We start from the raw sequence: 18,529 nt of genomic DNA on the forward strand, positions 1-18,529 counted from the left end.
ATGCCTAAAGGTGCATTATCACTAAAACGACCTTCTCTATTCTAAACCTCTTACCTAGGTATCACCAGACAGGATATCATGAGCATATGAGCTTTGGATAAGTATGGAAGAAGGCAACTCATAAAAGGGTAAATTTAGTATACTAAGTGTAGTTTCTCAATACTAGATTAAAGAATCTCATTGATGCCTTGGGGCTGTATTCTTACTTGCCAAAGTCCCAGTGATGTAACGGACTTAACCACAAAAGAGACGGCGAACCTCAACGTTATCCGCGTATATGCATACGCCGCAAAATCAGGCAGCACACCAAAGAAGAGTCTTATTTGAGAAGTGCAAAATGTAAGCCAGATATTTTAGTTCCATCATTCATACATGGAAACAAACGACGCATACAGATAAACATCTTTATCCTTGATACCTTCATCATAACTGTCATCAATTATAGAGTATCTTCCCATCAACTACTTATAATGTCAGGATTAGACGCAGAACTCGCCCCAAAGTTTGCACCCTTCCTTGGTATGGTAAGTGACTCACCCATTCTCAAGCCTGGAATGATACCTCAGTGTTGACAATCGCGCTTATACCCCGGCATCGCTGCTGCCATGATCTTCGGTTGTAATTATTTTCATCTTCCTTTACACGATTCTACATACTGAGTAATTATAGGTATAGGCGCTGCATATAGGACGGCCAAGTCTGGTATCAGTATTATTGGTGTCAGTACCTTTCAACCAGATATCGTACTACGAGTAAGTTAATTCAGTTTCATAAGGTGTCATTCTAACACTACTGGCAGTGCATCATCCCAGTCATTATGTCTCGAATAATTGCCGTATACTCACTTGTCATTGCCGTTCTTATCGCCGATGATCTCGATCCTTCCAAAACCTACACTTTGTTCTCGTACGTTGATAAACCTCTTCACTAGAATACAAGGATAGTAATCAGCAGAAATAGGGGAGTTTTACATCTCGCAAGTGGTCTGACGGTCGGTCTTACTGGTATTGCTGCTGGTTATTGTATTGGAATTGTCGGTGATGCTGGAGTTCGAGCTTTTATGGAACAACCGAAAGTATATACGGGTATGGTCCTCATTCTCATTTTTGCCGAGGTCCTTGGTCTCTATGGGTAGGCAAGACCTTTGTATTGGCTAAGAATATGTGTAATGTTGACTTTATCTAGGCTGATTGTCGCTATTCTGCTTAATCAAAAAAAGTAGGACTAATTAAACAAACCTGTTATGGCGCGGCTGTTCTGATCCTAGTAGACTTTAGTTGCAAGGATGATGGGTCTCTGTTTTCCACGTTGCCGGCAACTTCAGATGTATTATCGGCAAAAACTCAATAATGTCTTCATTGTCTACCGCCCTACACTTGCGCATTCTTTTTAGACGCCTCAAATAGGTCTTGCCTTGGTTAATGAGATAAGCACAGCCTAATTCGTAATATTATACATACATGCCGTAGCCTGACCAGAGCGTGAGATGTTACCCTTATATTAACAGAACCAGACTGCTTCTCAACGGTTCATCAATGGTTCTGAACACTTATCGATTGGAACCGCTAGATTTACTCATGTAGTTATAGCCATGCGAAGAGAAAATACTAACAGCCCCCCTGTTGAAGAAGACCACGTTGCCAGAGAGCAGGAATGGCATACCGCTCTACCCACTCAGTGCATTTCCAGAGAGGTTTACGATCTTCGTCCGGACCGTAGAACACATATTCGTAATCGCCAACTTTCTCCTTGAAGGGCTCGACTTTTCCTTGCTTCTTTGGGTTTGAGGCTTTCTGTTGAGGCGGAGTGGGTAGGGCACTGAGGACGGAATCCCAGATCCCCGGATGTTGACTGGAATGCGTGTAACCAAGCAGTTCCCTGGAATGGAATGTTTCCAACTCCTCTGGATTCTCAGCCTTTTTACTCTCATAGCTCATTCCTTGTCTCAATGTGACGTCGCCGACAACATGATAGACAGTACCAGAGCCATCATCCTCTTGTTCGACGAATATGGCGTGGTGGAAACGACCGGGAGGCATACCGGGATCCGGAAGAGCCATCTTGCTTTTGACTTTGAAGACAGGATACCATTCTGAAGGCATGTTGATGCAAAGTTGGGAACAGGATGGTGGATACTTGAATAGGGCGATTGACAATTTGGTTTCATCTAGGTTTGGTAGATTATCGAGGGTACCTTGCCTTTTTATGTCCTCACAGTGAATTGTGGGATCCCCACCGTAGTTCCGGGATTCTCATCCTGCTAATGTGGCCACATGGAAACAAAATGGGATGTGGCAATGTCCAAAACATCGTCCTGTGTGAGCATTGGAGTCATAATGCTTGAAAAAGTGTAATTGAAGATGGAAACCCTATTATCAGGTCCAAAACATCATCCATTTTGTTGAGACGTTGTTTAATATCTGTCTGGCTTATTATTTCTACCGCTTTATTATGAGCCTTGGCATGGACCTATGTGTCATATTTAGTGGTTGTTTGGCGCGGGAGTCAGATGTGAAAGCAATACGAATTTTCCGTTATCATATAATGTCCAGGATCAACGTAGGACGACACCTGTGAGAAAGAATACCACCCGTGGTATGTTTGATAGTGCCCAAAAAAGTCATCTACTGCTTTCTAGCAAAATTTCTTCTATTTATTCATCTGCTTCTTGATCAAAGATCAAGATCGCTGGACAAAGTTGGCGAGAGCTTCGTGAGTTGAGTAGAAAGCTTCCTTGGGGTAATATGTTTCGTTAAATATCAACGACTTGGAGCCTGGGAGCCAAGTGTAGAGGTGCTTATCCGTGAATCCCCAGAAACTGATATCCTTGATGCCTGCGTCGAGAGCTTCCTTCACAACGTCACCGTAGATCTCGGCTTGTAGTGTTGCGTTGTACGTATGGACATCCAATTCGGCGATAGATACCTCAAGACCAAGTGCCTTGTAAGAATTCACCATGTCCCCAATAACACCAGGTACCAGAGGCTCGAGAGTGACATGAGTCTGCAGGGCAATTCCGTCGATAGGAACGCCTCTAGAGACAAGCTTCGAGACCATTTCGTAGAGTTCTTGACGCTTGTTCGGCATTGACTCAACGAGATTCTCATTGAGGAAGAGCTTGGCGCCCGGATCAGCTGCTCGGGCAATACGAAAGGCCTCCTCAACCCAATCGGGACCGAGGATTTCGTAAAATTGGTTTGAAGCCAAGCCACTACCGTTTGTCTTGAGGGCTTCAGATACGACATCCCATCTGTCCATCTTGCCCCGGTATCGATGCATGACAGCCTCAAAGTGCTTAGTAATCTCAGAACGGAGAGCATCAGGGCTAGTGATGTTGAGAACATAATCTGGATTGCAGCATGACGAGAGAAGTCCATGGCCCTTGACTGCCATGTCATTAGCCTCGGCAAACTCGACAAGACGGTCAAGCTTATGCCAGTCATAGGTGCCTTTGGCGGTGTGGAAGAAGTTCCACTTCAGCTCATTCTCAGGAGAGAGACTGTTGAACTGCTGCGAAAGGACGGCTCTGAACTGGGCGTCATCGAGGTAGGCCGGATTGATGGCTCCTGAACCGATGAGAAGGTCCTTTTTGGCTGCTTCTTCTCTCAACGAGGTAGTGCCAGTGCAGGGGACTTTGACTGCTTCAGCAGCGGCGACGAGCGCTACAATAAGGAATGTAACTTTCATGTTTCTGTCTCGAGGTTTGTTGGAAGTTTGGTTTACTTGGGGTTTGTTTGTTGAGTTGCTTAAAAGTTGTCTTGTGCAGACGTGGTTAAGGCTTTATATATGAAAGGCGCTGATTTCTTGTCAAGGCTTTGGGTATTATAGCATGACGTTCGCCCCGGCTAGAGAGAGGCGATACAAAACTGTACGAATACTGGATAGTGGGTAGCAAATTGAGATCAAGTATACGAGTATCACCGGAACGAAACTCTCATCTTAGCATACTGTATACCCACAACAGAACGGCGCACTATGTGACCTGCGTTGCTCGAGGGAGATGAATGAGGGCTGATTAGATAGATAGTATGTATCAAATTGAATTTTGGTCAAAATGTCAACTGCACATAACGGGAACGGAGCAAGAAATGTATTGTGTCCATGACCCGACTGGAAGTATGAATGACTATATTTGAATAACCTGCAATGTTGTCGTTTAGACTTTCAACAGTCATACAAATCAGTGTGAAGATCCTGTCATGCCATGAACGTGAACATTGATTTCTGGTAAAGGTCAACGGAACAGGTACACCGAGTCCCAGCCCGTTGGAATGACAGGGGGGTCCCTGCTCCGACATTTTTATGTTTCTTTGAGTCTGTCGATGCTGCGATATCCTCAGGGTATCAGAAGAGTTGGCTGCTAAAAGCATAAGAGACGAAATTAGTAGGTCAGCTTATGCTACTTAGACTATGCCCTTTAGGCCCTTTATTTTTATACCCTAAGACTTAGACTAGGAGGTCAACCTTTCTGCTACGCACTAGGCTGCGTAGTGGACTGTGGAGCGTGCTAAGTAGTGGGTATGGCAAAGAACGAGGAACGAGGAACGAAGAACGAGGGAGTCGGTGGATCCAAGATGCTAGGCTTTGAGAAATGAAGCGGTTACGTGTGTGCACAAAGGTTGTTGATTAGGTTAGGTTACCACGACGGGCCACAGCGCAGAAGGCGCTACACCAGGCCCAGGGTGCTAAAAAGCATAAGGGATAAAATTATTAGGTCACCTTATGCCGCTTAGACCATAGTCTTTAGGCTCCTAATTTACTTTTGTAACCTAAGACTTAGGGGCCTCGTACTCCGTAGTGATCCTACAATTCTAAGCTACATCTTTCTAGTGTGGCTTCGTAAATCGTAAACGAGGTACGAGAGTAGCAAAATGGAAAAGTCAACACAGTCAAAGCCACTGACGTTACGTCTTCACAAGAGTGTCTTTTACAGCTAAATTATCCTACGTAACTCACTTCCTTCATTATCCTGCTCTTCTTCCAACCACCTGTCCATTGTCGAGATACAGTTAACAAAAGCAGCAATGGGCAACAACAAAAGAGACACGATTCGATATGAACTCGCCGGCGATGAGACCCCCCACCTGAGCCCAGCTACGCCTACAACTCCCTATCACGACTTCAGACATTCCGCCAGCACAGGTGACCTTCCAAATGCAGTAGAAGTATCTGCTGAGCCTGTCTTGGCTAGTTCTTCGTCATCGACATTCTCCAATTTCGTTGGAAGCCATGTTAAAACACGAGGTATGTGTAGTATCTAGTTATTCCTGCCATATTCTGCTAACATATCAATCTAGACGATGCCCGAGTCGATATTGATTGCGACTCGAAGCTGGTGCGAACCTTTAGCCGCCTCTACCAACTGCCCGCCGAGAAACACGATCCAGAAGGCTCTCCAGCCCCAAACTACACTGAAGCACAACCGGGGAACAAATCTTGGGCCACAAAACTCAACATCGTCATACATGTCGTCGGCAGTCGTGGAGATGTACAGCCCTTTATCGCCCTTGGCAACGAGCTCCAACGATACGGTCACCGCGTCCGCCTAGCAACACACGACATTTTCGAGAACTTTGTGCGAGAGTCAAACCTGGAGTTCTACCCCATTGGAGGAAACCCCGCCGAATTAATGTCATATATGGTCAAGAACCCTGGTTTGATACCTAGCATGAAGAGTCTGGCCGCTGGAGAAATCCAGAAAAAACGATGGATGGTCCAAGAGATGCTGGAAAAATTCTGGCTCTCATGTATAAAACCTGATACTTTGACAGGTAACCCTTTTGTGGCTGATGCAATAATTGCGAATCCTCCTAGCTTTGCGCACGTACACTGCGCGCAAGCGCTTGGAATCCCAGTGCACTTGATGTTTACAATGCCTTGGAGTAGTACCAGAGCCTTTCCTCACCCGTTGGCCAATTTAAAGAACGTTGGCAGTGATCCTCGGGTTGAAAACTACCTCTCGTATGGTATTGTTGAGTGGTTGACCTGGCAAGGGTGAGTTTGATGCCTGTTGTTTTGTTTACGAGCTTCCTGTTGACCAAGTCGCGCATATAGCCTGGGGGATTTGATCAATAAGTGGCGACGATCCATAGATCTAGAGGAGGTGGCTATGTTCGACGCCCCGATGCTTACGCAGACGCTCAAAATTCCTTTCACATACTGTTGGTCCCCGGCCTTGGTGCCAAAACCTGCCGACTGGGCATCTCATATTGGTAAGATCACCTTCTCGATCTTGCCACGCATCAAACTAATATTATGATACAGACGTGTGCGGATTCTTCTTCCGAGACGCCCCGAAGTTTTCTCCTCCGCAAGATCTGGCCGAGTTTCTGAGTGCCGGCCCACCACCCGTCTACATCGGATTTGGAAGTATCGTGTTAGACAATCCAGAAAAGACTATCGGAATTATCCTGGATGCTGTCAAAGCTACTGGTGCGCGTGCTATAATCTCTAAAGGGTGGTCTGACCTGGCGGGCTCTGCAAATGAGAACGTGTACTGGATAGGGGACTGCCCTCATGAATGGCTGTTCCAAAAAGTTGCCGCCGTTATTCATCATGGAGGAGCAGGTACAACAGCCTGCGGACTGAGAAACGGGAAACCCACAACCATCGTTCCGTTTTTCGGCGAGTAAGTGATCTATTTATACAACGACTACCCTTCCATATTGAGGTACGAACTTCAGGCTGATCATTTATTGCAGTCAACCCTTCTGGGGTGAAATGGTGGCCAAGGCAGGTGCAGGACCATTTCCGATCCCACACAAAGAACTCAGCGTAGAGAATCTTTCACACGCTATAAAGTTCTGTCTATCGGACGAGGCAACTGCTGCTGCAGCACTCATAGCCAAGAAGATGGAATCCGAAGTGGGAGTTCGTGCTGCTGTCCAGTCATTTCATAGGCATCTCCCCCTTGAGAGAATGAGATGCGACCTCATTCCAACTGAGCCTGCTGTGTGGTCATACTCCAAATCTAAGCGGCCTATAAGGCTTTCCAAGATGGCAGCGGAGATCATCCTTTCCAAAAGGCCAGAAGAAGCCAAGCATATCAAAGCGTAAGTATCGTGTTCCATGAGCGTATTGATAAGGGTGTGATGTACTAATTCGTTCTCAATAGATATCAGAGTAACCCTATCCGTATCGAAACAACGAGATGGGAACCGATCTCTGGAGGCGCTTCTGCAGTCATGGCAACGGCAACAGATATGGCCACCGGAATTACTGGTATAGTCACAAGGCCAGTCGATGAGTACAGATACGAACAACATCTGCGTAGCCTCGAGTTGAAGCAGGCCCAAGTCCAGAACCAGTCTTCAGATGGTAAGACGAGTCTGTCGAGCAGGCCTTCAAGTGACACATTGCGACCAAGCACCGCACGTTCGCACTCGCTTGCTGGGAGGATGGCAGGCGCATCAGCCAAGAGTATAGGAATGATAGGTCCCGCTGCTCTCAAAGGAATGATGGTTGATATTCCTCTCGCCTTAACAGAAGGTTTAAAGTCAGTGCCACAACACTACGATGGCGGCGTGCGCGATCATGGACCCGTGACTGGTGTCAAGAGTGGCATGGTAGTTGCAGGGAAGACGCTCGCCTGGGGCCTCGTTGATGGTGTATGCGACGTTTTGGTGCAGCCATACAAGGGGGCAAGGAAGGAGGGTGTCTTGGGGGCTGTCAAAGGTTTCGGAAAGGGAGCTATAAGCCTCACGACCAAGAGCGGAGCTGGTATGTTTGGTGTGTTTGCGTATCCCAGTGCGGGCATTAGCCAGAGTATTCGCACGGCGATACATAGCTCGACCCGCAAAGTGATAGCTCGAGAGCTTCACCAGGAAGGCGAGTGGATGATTAGGGGCGAGAGAGGGTTGCAGTTAGACCAGGATGATCTGCTGCATAGATTCCAGCAATACCTGCGTCGTAAATAGCGATGTACAATTGCTAGTACTGGGGTCCTGATAAAGATAGTTGAGACTGCTATTCTCAAATCACACATGATTAACATAAAGTAACTTGTCTACGACAGTTTGAGGGATGAAAATATCGTCACACATCTCACGAACCAGTTACTCCACAGGCAATGTCACTGAATCCCTTGATAGGCTCATGTTCTATTTTAAGTGCTAAAATACAGATGGTCAGGGTCACCGCCAGAATAATGGAGCTAGCCTACGGATGGTCTAGTGAATGCACTGACTTGTTACCGAACGAGGTTAAACGAGCCTTAACGAGGTACAAGCAGGTCAGAACCTGTAACGAGTGATTAAGGTTCACTACATACTCTCCACCTCGCAATTCAAGTTCGCTGATCACTAATGAACAATCTTGTCGTCACTTTCTTACTTTTCCATTCTTCGTCGTTCATCGTTTATCGTTCCATCTGGCCTTCACGCGTCTCAGTCTTGCTCTGTTTGCGTACATATCTTCCCATTCCATTCATCATATTTTACGAAATGGAAACTTCACCGGAATCACGGCCACGCTCAAAACGAAAGCCACACCACAAATCGAGAAAGGGTTGTTTGAACTGCCGAAGACGGAGAGTCAAAGTAAGCCTATCTACATAACGCTTCTTTCTTTTTCGGTAATTCCTAAACTGAAGACTTATCTTTGTCTCCTAGTGTACCGAAGAAAAACCAAGATGTTGGGCCTGCGAACGCCGCGATGTGGCTTGCACGTACCCGGATATGTTAACAGCTGCACAATTTGTTCCAGCCATGCTTATGCCACCACAACCAACCTCCACCGAGATGTCATCAAGCATGTCTCAATCCCCATCTACTACATCGACTTCAAGATTAACGCCATCGTCAACTACCAACTCGATTAGAAGTCTTGATTATACACCAACTGAGACTTTAGGGCTGATTCATCTACGTCTTCTCCACCACTGGACGGTATCTACAAGTATGCATATTTGTAAATGCCCCAAGACGCTATGGATATGGCAGGAAGCCTTTCCTCAAATGGGTTTCCAATATCCATTCGTTCTACATGCCTTGCTAGGTCTAGCAGCTCTGCATATCGCTTACCAATCACCGTCAGAGAGGAAGCAAAGGTGGCTGGATGGTATGTATCACCATGGAGAGGCCTTGTCGGGGTTCCAGAAACAGATTTCCAATGTCACTGCAGATAACAGCGAAGCATTATTTACTTGGTCTATATGCAACGTTTTGTACATTTTTGCCATGTCCAACCCCCTTCAGGACGCTGTAGATGGCGTCCCTTCCATATCAACGTTATCACGCAACGACAAGGTCCTCGGTGCCGAATGGATTCCCATGATACGCGGCATGAATGCTGTCCTCGAACCTACGCATAACTACATTCGTTTTGGGCGGATGAAATTTATAATGAGTCTTGGTAATTGGGATGAGATTGATCCAGGTCAGGATAGCTGCGGCTCTGAAGATGACTACTTCTGTCGCGTCCGCGATACCTGGAAGGACTCCAACAGTTCAGAAGTCTACGAAAAGGCCCTTCACATCTTGCGGAAATGTCGTCTTTACTCGCTGCAATTTCAGAACATGGACCCAAAGATGCGTGATGATTGGGGATATAATAAGGAGTGGGCTGGACCTCTGATCTTTATTCATTTCGCATCAGACTCTTACTTCTTACTCCTGAAAGAGAGACAACCACCTGCTTTAGTACTATTTTCTTTATTCGGAGCACTTTTGCATGGGGTTGATAGTTATTGGTTCTTACGGGGCTGGGGAAAGGCCATAGTGGAAGTGATAGCGGATGTTCTCGGTGGGTATTGGAAACAATGGTTATCATGGCCCTTGCAAGTTGTGCAAAATTAATTGGTGAGTCTTACTTGACTTACAAAATGTATCATTATGAATCGTCTTGTTTTCGTTATCTTATTAGCTTGCTTGTATCCATGTGAAACAACGTTGGTCTTATTTTTTCCAGCGAAACCAGTAACTTTATCGTATCTTTTACAAGTTTAGCACGAACTGATTCCTTTACTTTTTATCTCTTGAGTCTTCGCTTTTATATCGTGGCTTTCTTATTATCTTCCTCGCGATAACGTACAGCTATTCACTATCTTTGTTTTGGCTGCATCACACATTAGGTAAAGCCATCTAGATCCAAATCTCTCAACATAGTTTATTGACAATATGAGCTTGCAAGGAGAGGATCTCACCCCCGAGAGCTAAAAACTGAGCTGGACATTGATAATAATTGTCAGCTCATCCGCAGACTTTCTTTTTCTTTTATCCTTTTCTTTGATTTGGTAATTCTAGTTAATCAAATTTGATGCAATACCCTGTAGTACCTAACAATTCGCGCTTCAACTTTGCTTTTGTGTTAATTTCTAAGAATTCGACTAAGATCTTTAGCCCCTGACGTGGCTGGAAACCCCTGTCAAGCGCCACGGCAAGTGAGGAGACTAAGTGGATAGTAAAAGTTCCATTCACGAAATTCTTGAGCTAAGTTGATGGTAAACTAATAGTTCCGTGTACTATTTCCTAGGTTCAAAGAAAGCAAATAACCAAAGCAGGGGAATAGTCACTCAGTCGTTGTGTAAATAGACTGATTTCCCGGCATAATTATCTTGAGCTTTTTTACTTCTCTTTCACTCATTCTTTTCGTCGATTTGACTGTCACTCGTTTATACCAGTCACTCACTATGCTGTCTTCCACCGTTGTTCGTGCGCTTGCACTCTTTATTGCTGCTGCAAACGCCAGCCCTTGTCGCCCAACAACAACAGCACCAGGAACCATTACCGAAGTTACTTCAACTGCAACTGTCATTGAAAGCACCACCGATATCTCATCTACTATTGTCGAGAGTGCTACGGAGGCTGGGACAACCGATATTCCCACTACGACCGTCGTTATCATTGAAGAGCCTACTACCACCACTGCTATCGTCGAGGAACCCACATCTACTACGGTTGCTGCCGAAGAACCTACGACTACCACGGCTGTCATTGAGGGATCTACCACCACCGAAGCCGCAAGCACCACCACCACTGCCGCTGGGACTGGGGCCCCGCAATGCAGTTCAAGTGACGAATGTTTTTTCGGTGGCCCTAGCTTTTGTATGGACGGGTTGTTGAATGTCTGCGTTTGCCTCAACAACAGGTGTATCAGAATGGACCCATAAGTCAATTTATCAAACCATTTACGTCAGGGGGTGAACCTCAGTTGGAGCTACAGCCAGCAGCTTGGACAAGGCAGGACACTGAGTAACCAATAACATACCTCAGTTTTGAGAGACTCGCCGTGTCATATGTAGAATTCTACAAGGGCAATACACTTTACTTTTTACATTTTCTTTTTCTTTTAATTATATATTATGATCAAGATCTGACTGCTTTTAATACATATATATGAGAATTAAATATATCATCTGAACTGTTTAGTCTATTTACACTCATTGATATATAAAAACACATGTGAATATGATTGGTCTTGACGTTATGGGAACAAAAAGCTGGGTTGATTTTAGTAGACAGCTGAAATATTACCCTTGTTATTTCTTAGGGCAACTCCATTGCGATCATTGCACTAGCTTGCAGACTATCGATTTGTAGATAGGGGTTCACCAATCGCAAATGTCAAAAGAAATTAACGCACGGATTGAGTCTAGCATATCAATAAGCTAGAACAAAAAAGAAACCATCTACAGAGTACGATAGACGCATACTTATTAAATGTTGTTCCCAAGCCACCTGATCATTTGTCTCATCCACTCCTCGTCATTCTTTAATTGTTTCTAGTCGCTCGTTGCTTAGTTTGTCCTCATCAACGTCAAGATGAGATCCAACGCTGTCATTGCCGTGCTTGTTTCTCTCGGTGGTTCTGGTGTTCTTGCTGGGCCTTGCAAGCCTGTCACTTCGCAGGCCACTCAACTTACGTCTGTAACAACCGATGAGTCCACTCTCATCGACCTCACTACAACCATCATTGCATCCGAGACCACCGCCGAATCTCTCATTCCCTCCACCACCGATGTCAGCTCGCAGACCACCGAGGACTCTACTGTCGAGGTACCCACGACCACCGCCTCAGCTGAACCCACGTCCGAGGAACCAGCAGTTACCTCGGATGTGAGCACCACGATCGCTGAGCCGACCACAACCACAACGGGCCCTGCTCTATGTCAAACTCCAATCCCTTGCGATAACCTAGGCCTCGACTGGGCTTACTTTATCAACCCTACCATAAACACGGATACCACATATTCCGCCTTTGATCCCGCTTCCTTCAAGCCACAGGGTCCTCTGTATACTGGTACCACTCGCAGGATCGGTGGCATATTCGAAAGTCAGACGTCCGTTGCAGGGCCCATCTACGGTACAAGCCAAGACTTCCCATACGACTTCTTCGCTCTGAACCACCACGGCTATATCTATACATGTGAGGCTGGTACTTACAAGTTCGACATCCCGTATGCCAACGACGCTGTGTATCTTTGGGTTGGTCAAAGTGCCTATGCTGGATGGACAAAGAGCAATGCTCCCGCGAAAGCTCTCTATAACCAGCCGGACCATATTGCTGGAAGCGTGTCTTACGAAATTGCTATGCCTGCGGGCCAATACATCCCCATTCGAGTGGTGTATGGACAAGCACAGTCTGGTGGCGGATTCACGTTCAAGGTCACCGCTCCTAGTGGGCAGGTCCTTCTTGGTGACAATGCCGATTCTAGTGCCCTCGTTGTACGGAATTCATGTGATGGAGTCAATGCGCCCCAGTTCCCAGCTTTTGGTCAGGAGATTTAAGGAGGTACAGAAGGGTTAGTAACAAAAGGAATAATGGGGCATATTACATTCAGTCTACATAGCTACAATTGGTGCCAATCCATATACCCTGGTACTAAATAATCCCCTCAATTAAATCAGGGGGCCTCATCTTCATGAGCAGTGAGATCGAGTTTTGGGACAAAGGAGTTAGTGCCAATAATCCACGAATTTGTTACTTATTCGATCTTTGCGGAGATATGAGCGCAACGGTAAAAATCAATACTAGCCAACAATCCACAATGTACATATTTAATCGTTGTAAATGGAATTTAAATCACCAAGTCACAGTTCCCTCTTCCATTCAGTAAATTGGTACCACATGGTAAGAAAGATATGGAAATCAGGATGAAGCAGTGATATTTTATTAAGCGTCATCTACCTCTCGTACACCTGATACTAATCACGGAAGTGTAAGAAATACTAGACTATTGATAGAAGTAGTAATTGCGACTTTGAACTTGAAGCAAGCCTTGCAGAATTTGAATTCGATATTGTATTTACCTAAAGGCCGAAAGTCGGGCGGCAACCATAACAGACGCTTAGTACCTTGCAGTATCCATTGCAAATCGTCAGATATCGCATACTTCAGTGAGGCAACTTGCTGGATTGAGTTATTGACAATTTGAAACGTGCCCAAATCAGTTTCTAGTCGAAACGACCTTGATACATCAAGACCAAGAACCGTGAACCAGTACCTCGGATATAAAACTCTCGTGACAATTGTCATCGTTTTCATATTCCAAATGCTCAGCTCAGTCTTATCCTGGAAAATGTATTCTGATATAGTTGCAAGCCATTTGTCGTCAAAGGAAAATATGACTTTGTGGAATCCGGGGGCGACTCGAGCAGCGTTGCGGATTGTCAATTTGCATAGCCATGTCTTGGTCTCATACAACTTGACATATTTCCCGTCGTATACTGCAAGGGTCTTACAGTTATGAGAGAATGAAAGTCCCTTGCGTCGCTCAGCAGAACCATACCTGAGTTTTGCACATGAGGTCTTGATTGGTTTTGCAGCCATATCCCAGATCCTGATGGAGCTGCCTCGCACTGGCATGATTGCAAGCCAGCGGCTGTCATGAGAGAATGTGAGAGTAATTTCGTCATTGGGAAATGGAGATGGGAACCTGTTCATGATATCGGCTTCAGACGTTTGCCCTACATAGATCTCATGGGGGAAGCGCAGTACCATCATCTGACCGTCGGGTGAGAAGTTTAGTATGAATTCATCCCTGTGGGGTGTGAATCTGGATAGGTAATCTCCAGTACAGGATCTCCAGATGATCATCTTTGTTTCCCCCTCCTCTTCCAGTCCCACCGCAATTAAAGAGCCATCATTGGAGAAGTTTGGCGAGCGATGAATGCTCTGTGATGAATGGTCCCAATAAGGTATGCTTAACAAGTCCCAGAGTTTGATCGTAGAATGAGTTGTTGCTGCCAGAACATCCCTTGTTGGCGAGATTGAACCAGTCAGTGACCCTCCTCTGACTTGTTGCTTCCACTCCGGCACGGAATGATTCAGGAATCCGACCTTGTTCGACTGAATTACGGCATGTAGCGTTCCATCACCCGGGAATATAACTGAATCCATTTGGAATAGCCTGGTATATGGATCGAACACGGGGTATTTGATTGATCGGATATGGACTTTAGTATCTGGATTCCAGATCTCGACCTGATAGTCTCTGATCTGATGGATATGAGGCGACGTGTCCGGATCACCTGAGGCAGATAGGAAGTAAATCTCGTTCGCTTGTGATGAGACAAGCGATCTAGAGACAAAGAGGTCTTTTTTCCGTCGAATTTCGTAGGGGTGGGCCTGGATCCTCAAGTCCCAGATAATCACAGTATCACTGATTCCGCATGATAGGATCTGGTCATCATGAGTGAAGACGATGGAATCGACGGAATCGGTGGAACCATAGCGACGGCCATACCGACTATTGGTAATTTTTATTGTCTTTGTGCAGACACCGCTCGGTGTGTCAAACAACTTGATTGAGCCAGATGACCCTAAAGCAAGGACGCGTCCACTGTTGCTATAAGCCAAGGAGCAAACTCTGTCGCCATGTGAATTGAATGATCGCAATAAAATGCCGTTATTGGCATCCCAGATTTTGATGGTGCGATCCTGGTATCCTGATGCGAGTTCGTAGTTCTTGTTGGAGAAAGCCAATGCGACAACATGACTCTCATGCCCTGAGAGTGTGTGCAGGCAGGTGCCTGTTAACACATCCCATATCATAACTTTGCTATCAGAAGAACCTGAAGCTAGTAAAGATCCGTCGTGAGAGAATACAACGGATTCCACTATGCCATTATGACCCTCCATGGCTAATATGCAAGGGCTCCAGTCATCATTTACACCATGTTGCAAAGCAAACGCGTCTGGCGCCTGAGACCCATATATTTTCCTGGTCATGCAATGGATTGGACTGAGGTTCAGTAAAGGATAAACCTGAAGAGGGCACTGCTCAATCCCAAATCTGTTGTAGCGGATATATCGCAATTCATCTTGCACGAGGTCTTTGACATGGGAACTATGGTCCTAACAATAATTAACAATAGTGGTCGTAACTGATAATAAATACATACATGGAGAATTCGATATAGCTTCAGCATTTCGCTTATTCCAAGCGAGATGGAATTGAGATGGCCAAGAGTTTCAACCCAGAATAAGAACTTCTGACGTAGGAATTTGTCGACAGGGCCACCCTCCATCAGTTGTTGTGTGCGTGCAGAAGGTTCGCACTCAGACAGGTGAGATATCCAGTGAATGCATTGATATGAAAATGAACTGAGAGCATCTCGCGCTTGTCGAGGCTGATTAGATTCCTGGTCGAGCATATCTCGGTGGAGTGACCGTGATAGGTTGCGAATGGATTGTGCAAACAGCAAAAAATGATAATGCTGCGGATGGAAGTTGAAGCCACTTTTTTCGCCAAGTAAGTATTCCTTTGCCGATTCATGTATGAAGTGAATGGTTCGATGTTGGACAGTTAAGAATGATCCGCACAAGTCAATGATACCCTGGAATCTCCTGACAGTGATCTTATCATCGTCAATCAGATAGCAAAGCTCATCTAGAGAAAGAGGTCGGAAGGCACTCAACGCAAACGAGACAATCTTCCCATACAGCTTGCCAAAGCTGGGATCGATTCCATGCTCAGAAGAAGGTTGAATTTGTTCCAACATTCTTCTGTATAGTGCATCGAGTCCACTTGGGAAGCTCTCCAGCATCATCATCGTTAGATCCGCGGGGGTGCGTATCAGCATCTGGCAAACAAGAGACACCCAGAGGAAGGTATTGTTTGCTTTTGATCGAAGATGGGACTCGACAGCAACTCTCTCGTTCTTGTCGTATTCCTTCATAGTGCACAGGTCTTCCACTTTGTGTGTAATATATAAGTCAACTGCCGTAGAGACAGCCACTTCGTTATCTTCCAAGCTTAACCCAAGTAACCTGGGACATCTCCTCAGAGCCTCCTTGATATCTGACCACTTGCGACTCGAAACGAGCCATTTGACGTGCGGCATGTATGGTTGATTCGCAATCAAGTCCAGAAGTTTGTCCCGGTCGTCTCTGCATTCATCTAGTGCATCTATGATCAAGTAGGTCTTCTTAGCCTTGTTTGCACCCAAGATACCAACCAAAATCTTCTTCAGCACTGGCCAGGCAATCCTGGGGTCCAACAGCGGCTTACTGAACTCCTTGAAGCGCTTTCGGACATAAGACAGTGCCATGCTGTCCTGGAAAATGATGGAACCGATAATGCCGCGCAAGACTGAAGTGGCGTTGTTGAAAGTTGGATAGCTGGCGTCGCAGAAAAAGTACGATAGAATGGGACTCAAGCCATTATTTTCACGTTTTGATTGAAGATTGATGTGATTTATGATGCCACACATGCACATTGTCTTACCCTTACCTGGGTCGCCGTTCAGCCAGAGCAGTGGGTAGTCTTCCTTGTACCACTGTTTGAAGTGTCCGTGCTGAAGAATCCAACGGTAGGAACGTTTGATCAGCCCACCCTGTCGTTCTTCAATGTCTGCTTTGTGAGACTGGGGATCTACAACCCAGAATGCATCACGAATCTCATCGTCAATATCCTCTTTACCTGAATACACAAAGCAGTTAACAATCTAGTTCACATAGCTGGGACTTGAAATCCAGTGTGTGTGGTAGAGATCGAGGTATTAGATATGATGGATGTTCTTTCATCGTCTTTTTTCTATCCCATTCTCCTTCGTAACTTCTTCCTTGGCATGTTTAGGACTTACCAATTGTTATGTTACCCCCTGCGTTGTATGTGTTGTTGCTACCAGAACCATAGTTCTGCATGATACCACCGGATCCTGAATTGACGTTGGTTGTGAATGTTTGAGTTGGATTGCTAGACCATTTTGTTAGTTCTTGACTCAATAAGATGGGATGGAATGGCATACTTCAAGACAAGAGACAGTCGGTCATGAAGCTGATCCGAAGACATAGTTTGGGTTGACAGATTCTTGATAGAATCCAGACACCTCTCAAGGGGAATATCCCCACGTGATGGCGGCATTGAATAGGGCGTAGCTTTCACAAGTGACAGCATATCCGCATTTTCGTTTCCATCCAATCGGGCTACTTCCTGGATTGGACTTGGTATTTCCTCTGATTCCTTGCCTTCAAGACGATCCTCCATACATGAAAGGCATATCCAATAACAGAGAGAAAGTCCGTGTGTGACGTCGATGATTTTCTGATCTTTGACTGATAATTGACCCGAAGACTTCTTGTAGAGAAGAGGATGTGCTAGCCTATTGTATAAACCCTCGGCCAAACTCAATACCTGTATCTCGAACACAATACCACAGAACGAACTCAGTGGATCTCCGGCATCTGGATGTAAGAGCACGTGATGGTTTTCACTTTTGAAAGAACCAAAAGTAGGTTTCCAAACACCGTCTACTTCTCGATCTGCGTTGAATAACGTTGTGGATTTGAGCTGAAAGTTTTTCGTGATGAAGGCTTTGGCACTTGCGATGCCAGATGGGTAATCAACGACAATGCGAAAGCCAGCTAGATCATGCAGGTCGTCAAATATCTCGTCGACTTCCCTATACCGCTGTCCCCGGTGATACTCTCGCCGCTGAATCGACTTTGTGATCGAACTCAATGATTTGACGCGCGCTGCAATGGTGCATCTAACTTTCAGTTCATGTTGTAAAGCCATTTTCAAAATTTCCACCATGCTCTTATAATGAGGTTCCAGACGAGGCCAGGCGTTAAGAAAGGCTTCGACTGGGGATCCTCCACGTTCGACATTCTGAAAGGCGAGACTTCTTTCCTCAATTAGATGGGGATAGGTAAGTTGAGGACGATTAGAAGAGTACATTGTAGTACCTCATCTGTGGCTAATAGCGATGGTATAAACATGTATTGGCGTTGCTGAATAACTACTAGACGAAACATAAAAGACAAAGAAACACAAATGAATGCGCGTTGACAGGTTCCGAGGTTCCATGTCATGCTGACATTAAAACGCTCGTCCAGGATAAAATCAGGCCACCAGTAATATGAAGCAAAATGCTTGTTGGCTGCACGTAAGGTGACGTGTCAAGCCGCCGAGTCTGAGACACACGCATGTCTTCCAACTCACTTCTCCAATTAAAAATTGATAAAGCGCAAGAAGAACTCAGCCTACTTAGAGTACTGGCTTATCAGGTGATACAAACCGTGGCGGACGCTCTCAAATTCCATTATCATCCTATCAGAATATGGAACTTAGTGAGGCTGTCAGCAA

General features: G+C 45.6%; 7 protein-coding genes across 7 annotated transcripts; 4 read left to right on the top strand and 3 right to left on the bottom strand.

Moving 5' to 3' along the window:
- Positions 1-277: 277 nt before the first annotated feature.
- Positions 278-1,222, top strand: FGSG_04854 (vacuolar ATP synthase 16 kDa proteolipid subunit 2; the record flags this gene model as incomplete). The annotated part of the gene is made up of 6 exons (XM_011325016.1): positions 278-339; positions 484-524; positions 670-752; positions 800-906; positions 961-1,131; positions 1,186-1,222. The coding sequence occupies 6 exons, from the start codon at positions 278-280 to the stop codon at positions 1,220-1,222; spliced, it is 501 nt and encodes a 166-aa protein (XP_011323318.1).
- A 385-nt stretch (positions 1,223-1,607) lies between these two features.
- On the bottom strand, positions 1,608-2,060 carry FGSG_04855 (uncharacterized protein; the record flags this gene model as incomplete). Its single annotated transcript, XM_011325017.1, has 1 exon — positions 1,608-2,060. The coding sequence occupies one exon, from the start codon at positions 2,058-2,060 to the stop codon at positions 1,608-1,610; it is 453 nt and encodes a 150-aa protein (XP_011323319.1).
- A 619-nt stretch (positions 2,061-2,679) lies between these two features.
- FGSG_04856 (uncharacterized protein) lies at positions 2,680-3,687 on the bottom strand (the record flags this gene model as incomplete). The annotated part of the gene is made up of 1 exon (XM_011325018.1): positions 2,680-3,687. The coding sequence occupies one exon, from the start codon at positions 3,685-3,687 to the stop codon at positions 2,680-2,682; it is 1,008 nt and encodes a 335-aa protein (XP_011323320.1).
- A 1,337-nt stretch (positions 3,688-5,024) lies between these two features.
- On the top strand, positions 5,025-8,251 carry FGSG_12643 (uncharacterized protein; the record flags this gene model as incomplete). Its single annotated transcript, XM_011325019.1, has 8 exons — positions 5,025-5,244; positions 5,298-5,654; positions 5,772-5,994; positions 6,043-6,212; positions 6,265-6,628; positions 6,702-7,052; positions 7,115-7,719; positions 8,091-8,251. The coding sequence occupies 8 exons, from the start codon at positions 5,025-5,027 to the stop codon at positions 8,249-8,251; spliced, it is 2,451 nt and encodes an 816-aa protein (XP_011323321.1).
- Positions 8,252-10,627: 2,376 nt separating this feature from the next.
- Positions 10,628-11,107, top strand: FGSG_12644 (uncharacterized protein; the record flags this gene model as incomplete). The annotated part of the gene is made up of 1 exon (XM_011325020.1): positions 10,628-11,107. The coding sequence occupies one exon, from the start codon at positions 10,628-10,630 to the stop codon at positions 11,105-11,107; it is 480 nt and encodes a 159-aa protein (XP_011323322.1).
- Positions 11,108-11,759: 652 nt separating this feature from the next.
- Positions 11,760-12,725, top strand: FGSG_04858 (uncharacterized protein; the record flags this gene model as incomplete). Its single annotated transcript, XM_011325021.1, has 1 exon — positions 11,760-12,725. The coding sequence occupies one exon, from the start codon at positions 11,760-11,762 to the stop codon at positions 12,723-12,725; it is 966 nt and encodes a 321-aa protein (XP_011323323.1).
- A 441-nt stretch (positions 12,726-13,166) lies between these two features.
- Positions 13,167-18,121, bottom strand: FGSG_04859 (uncharacterized protein; the record flags this gene model as incomplete). Its single annotated transcript, XM_011325022.1, has 6 exons — positions 13,167-13,171; positions 13,248-15,294; positions 15,342-16,531; positions 16,673-16,861; positions 17,025-17,137; positions 17,190-18,121. The coding sequence occupies 6 exons, from the start codon at positions 18,119-18,121 to the stop codon at positions 13,167-13,169; spliced, it is 4,476 nt and encodes a 1,491-aa protein (XP_011323324.1).
- Positions 18,122-18,529: the final 408 nt, after the last annotated feature.

Source organism: Fusarium graminearum, chromosome 3, assembly GCF_000240135.3.
Source record: "Fusarium graminearum PH-1 chromosome 3, whole genome shotgun sequence".
Classification (NCBI taxonomy): domain Eukaryota; kingdom Fungi; phylum Ascomycota; class Sordariomycetes; order Hypocreales; family Nectriaceae; genus Fusarium; species Fusarium graminearum.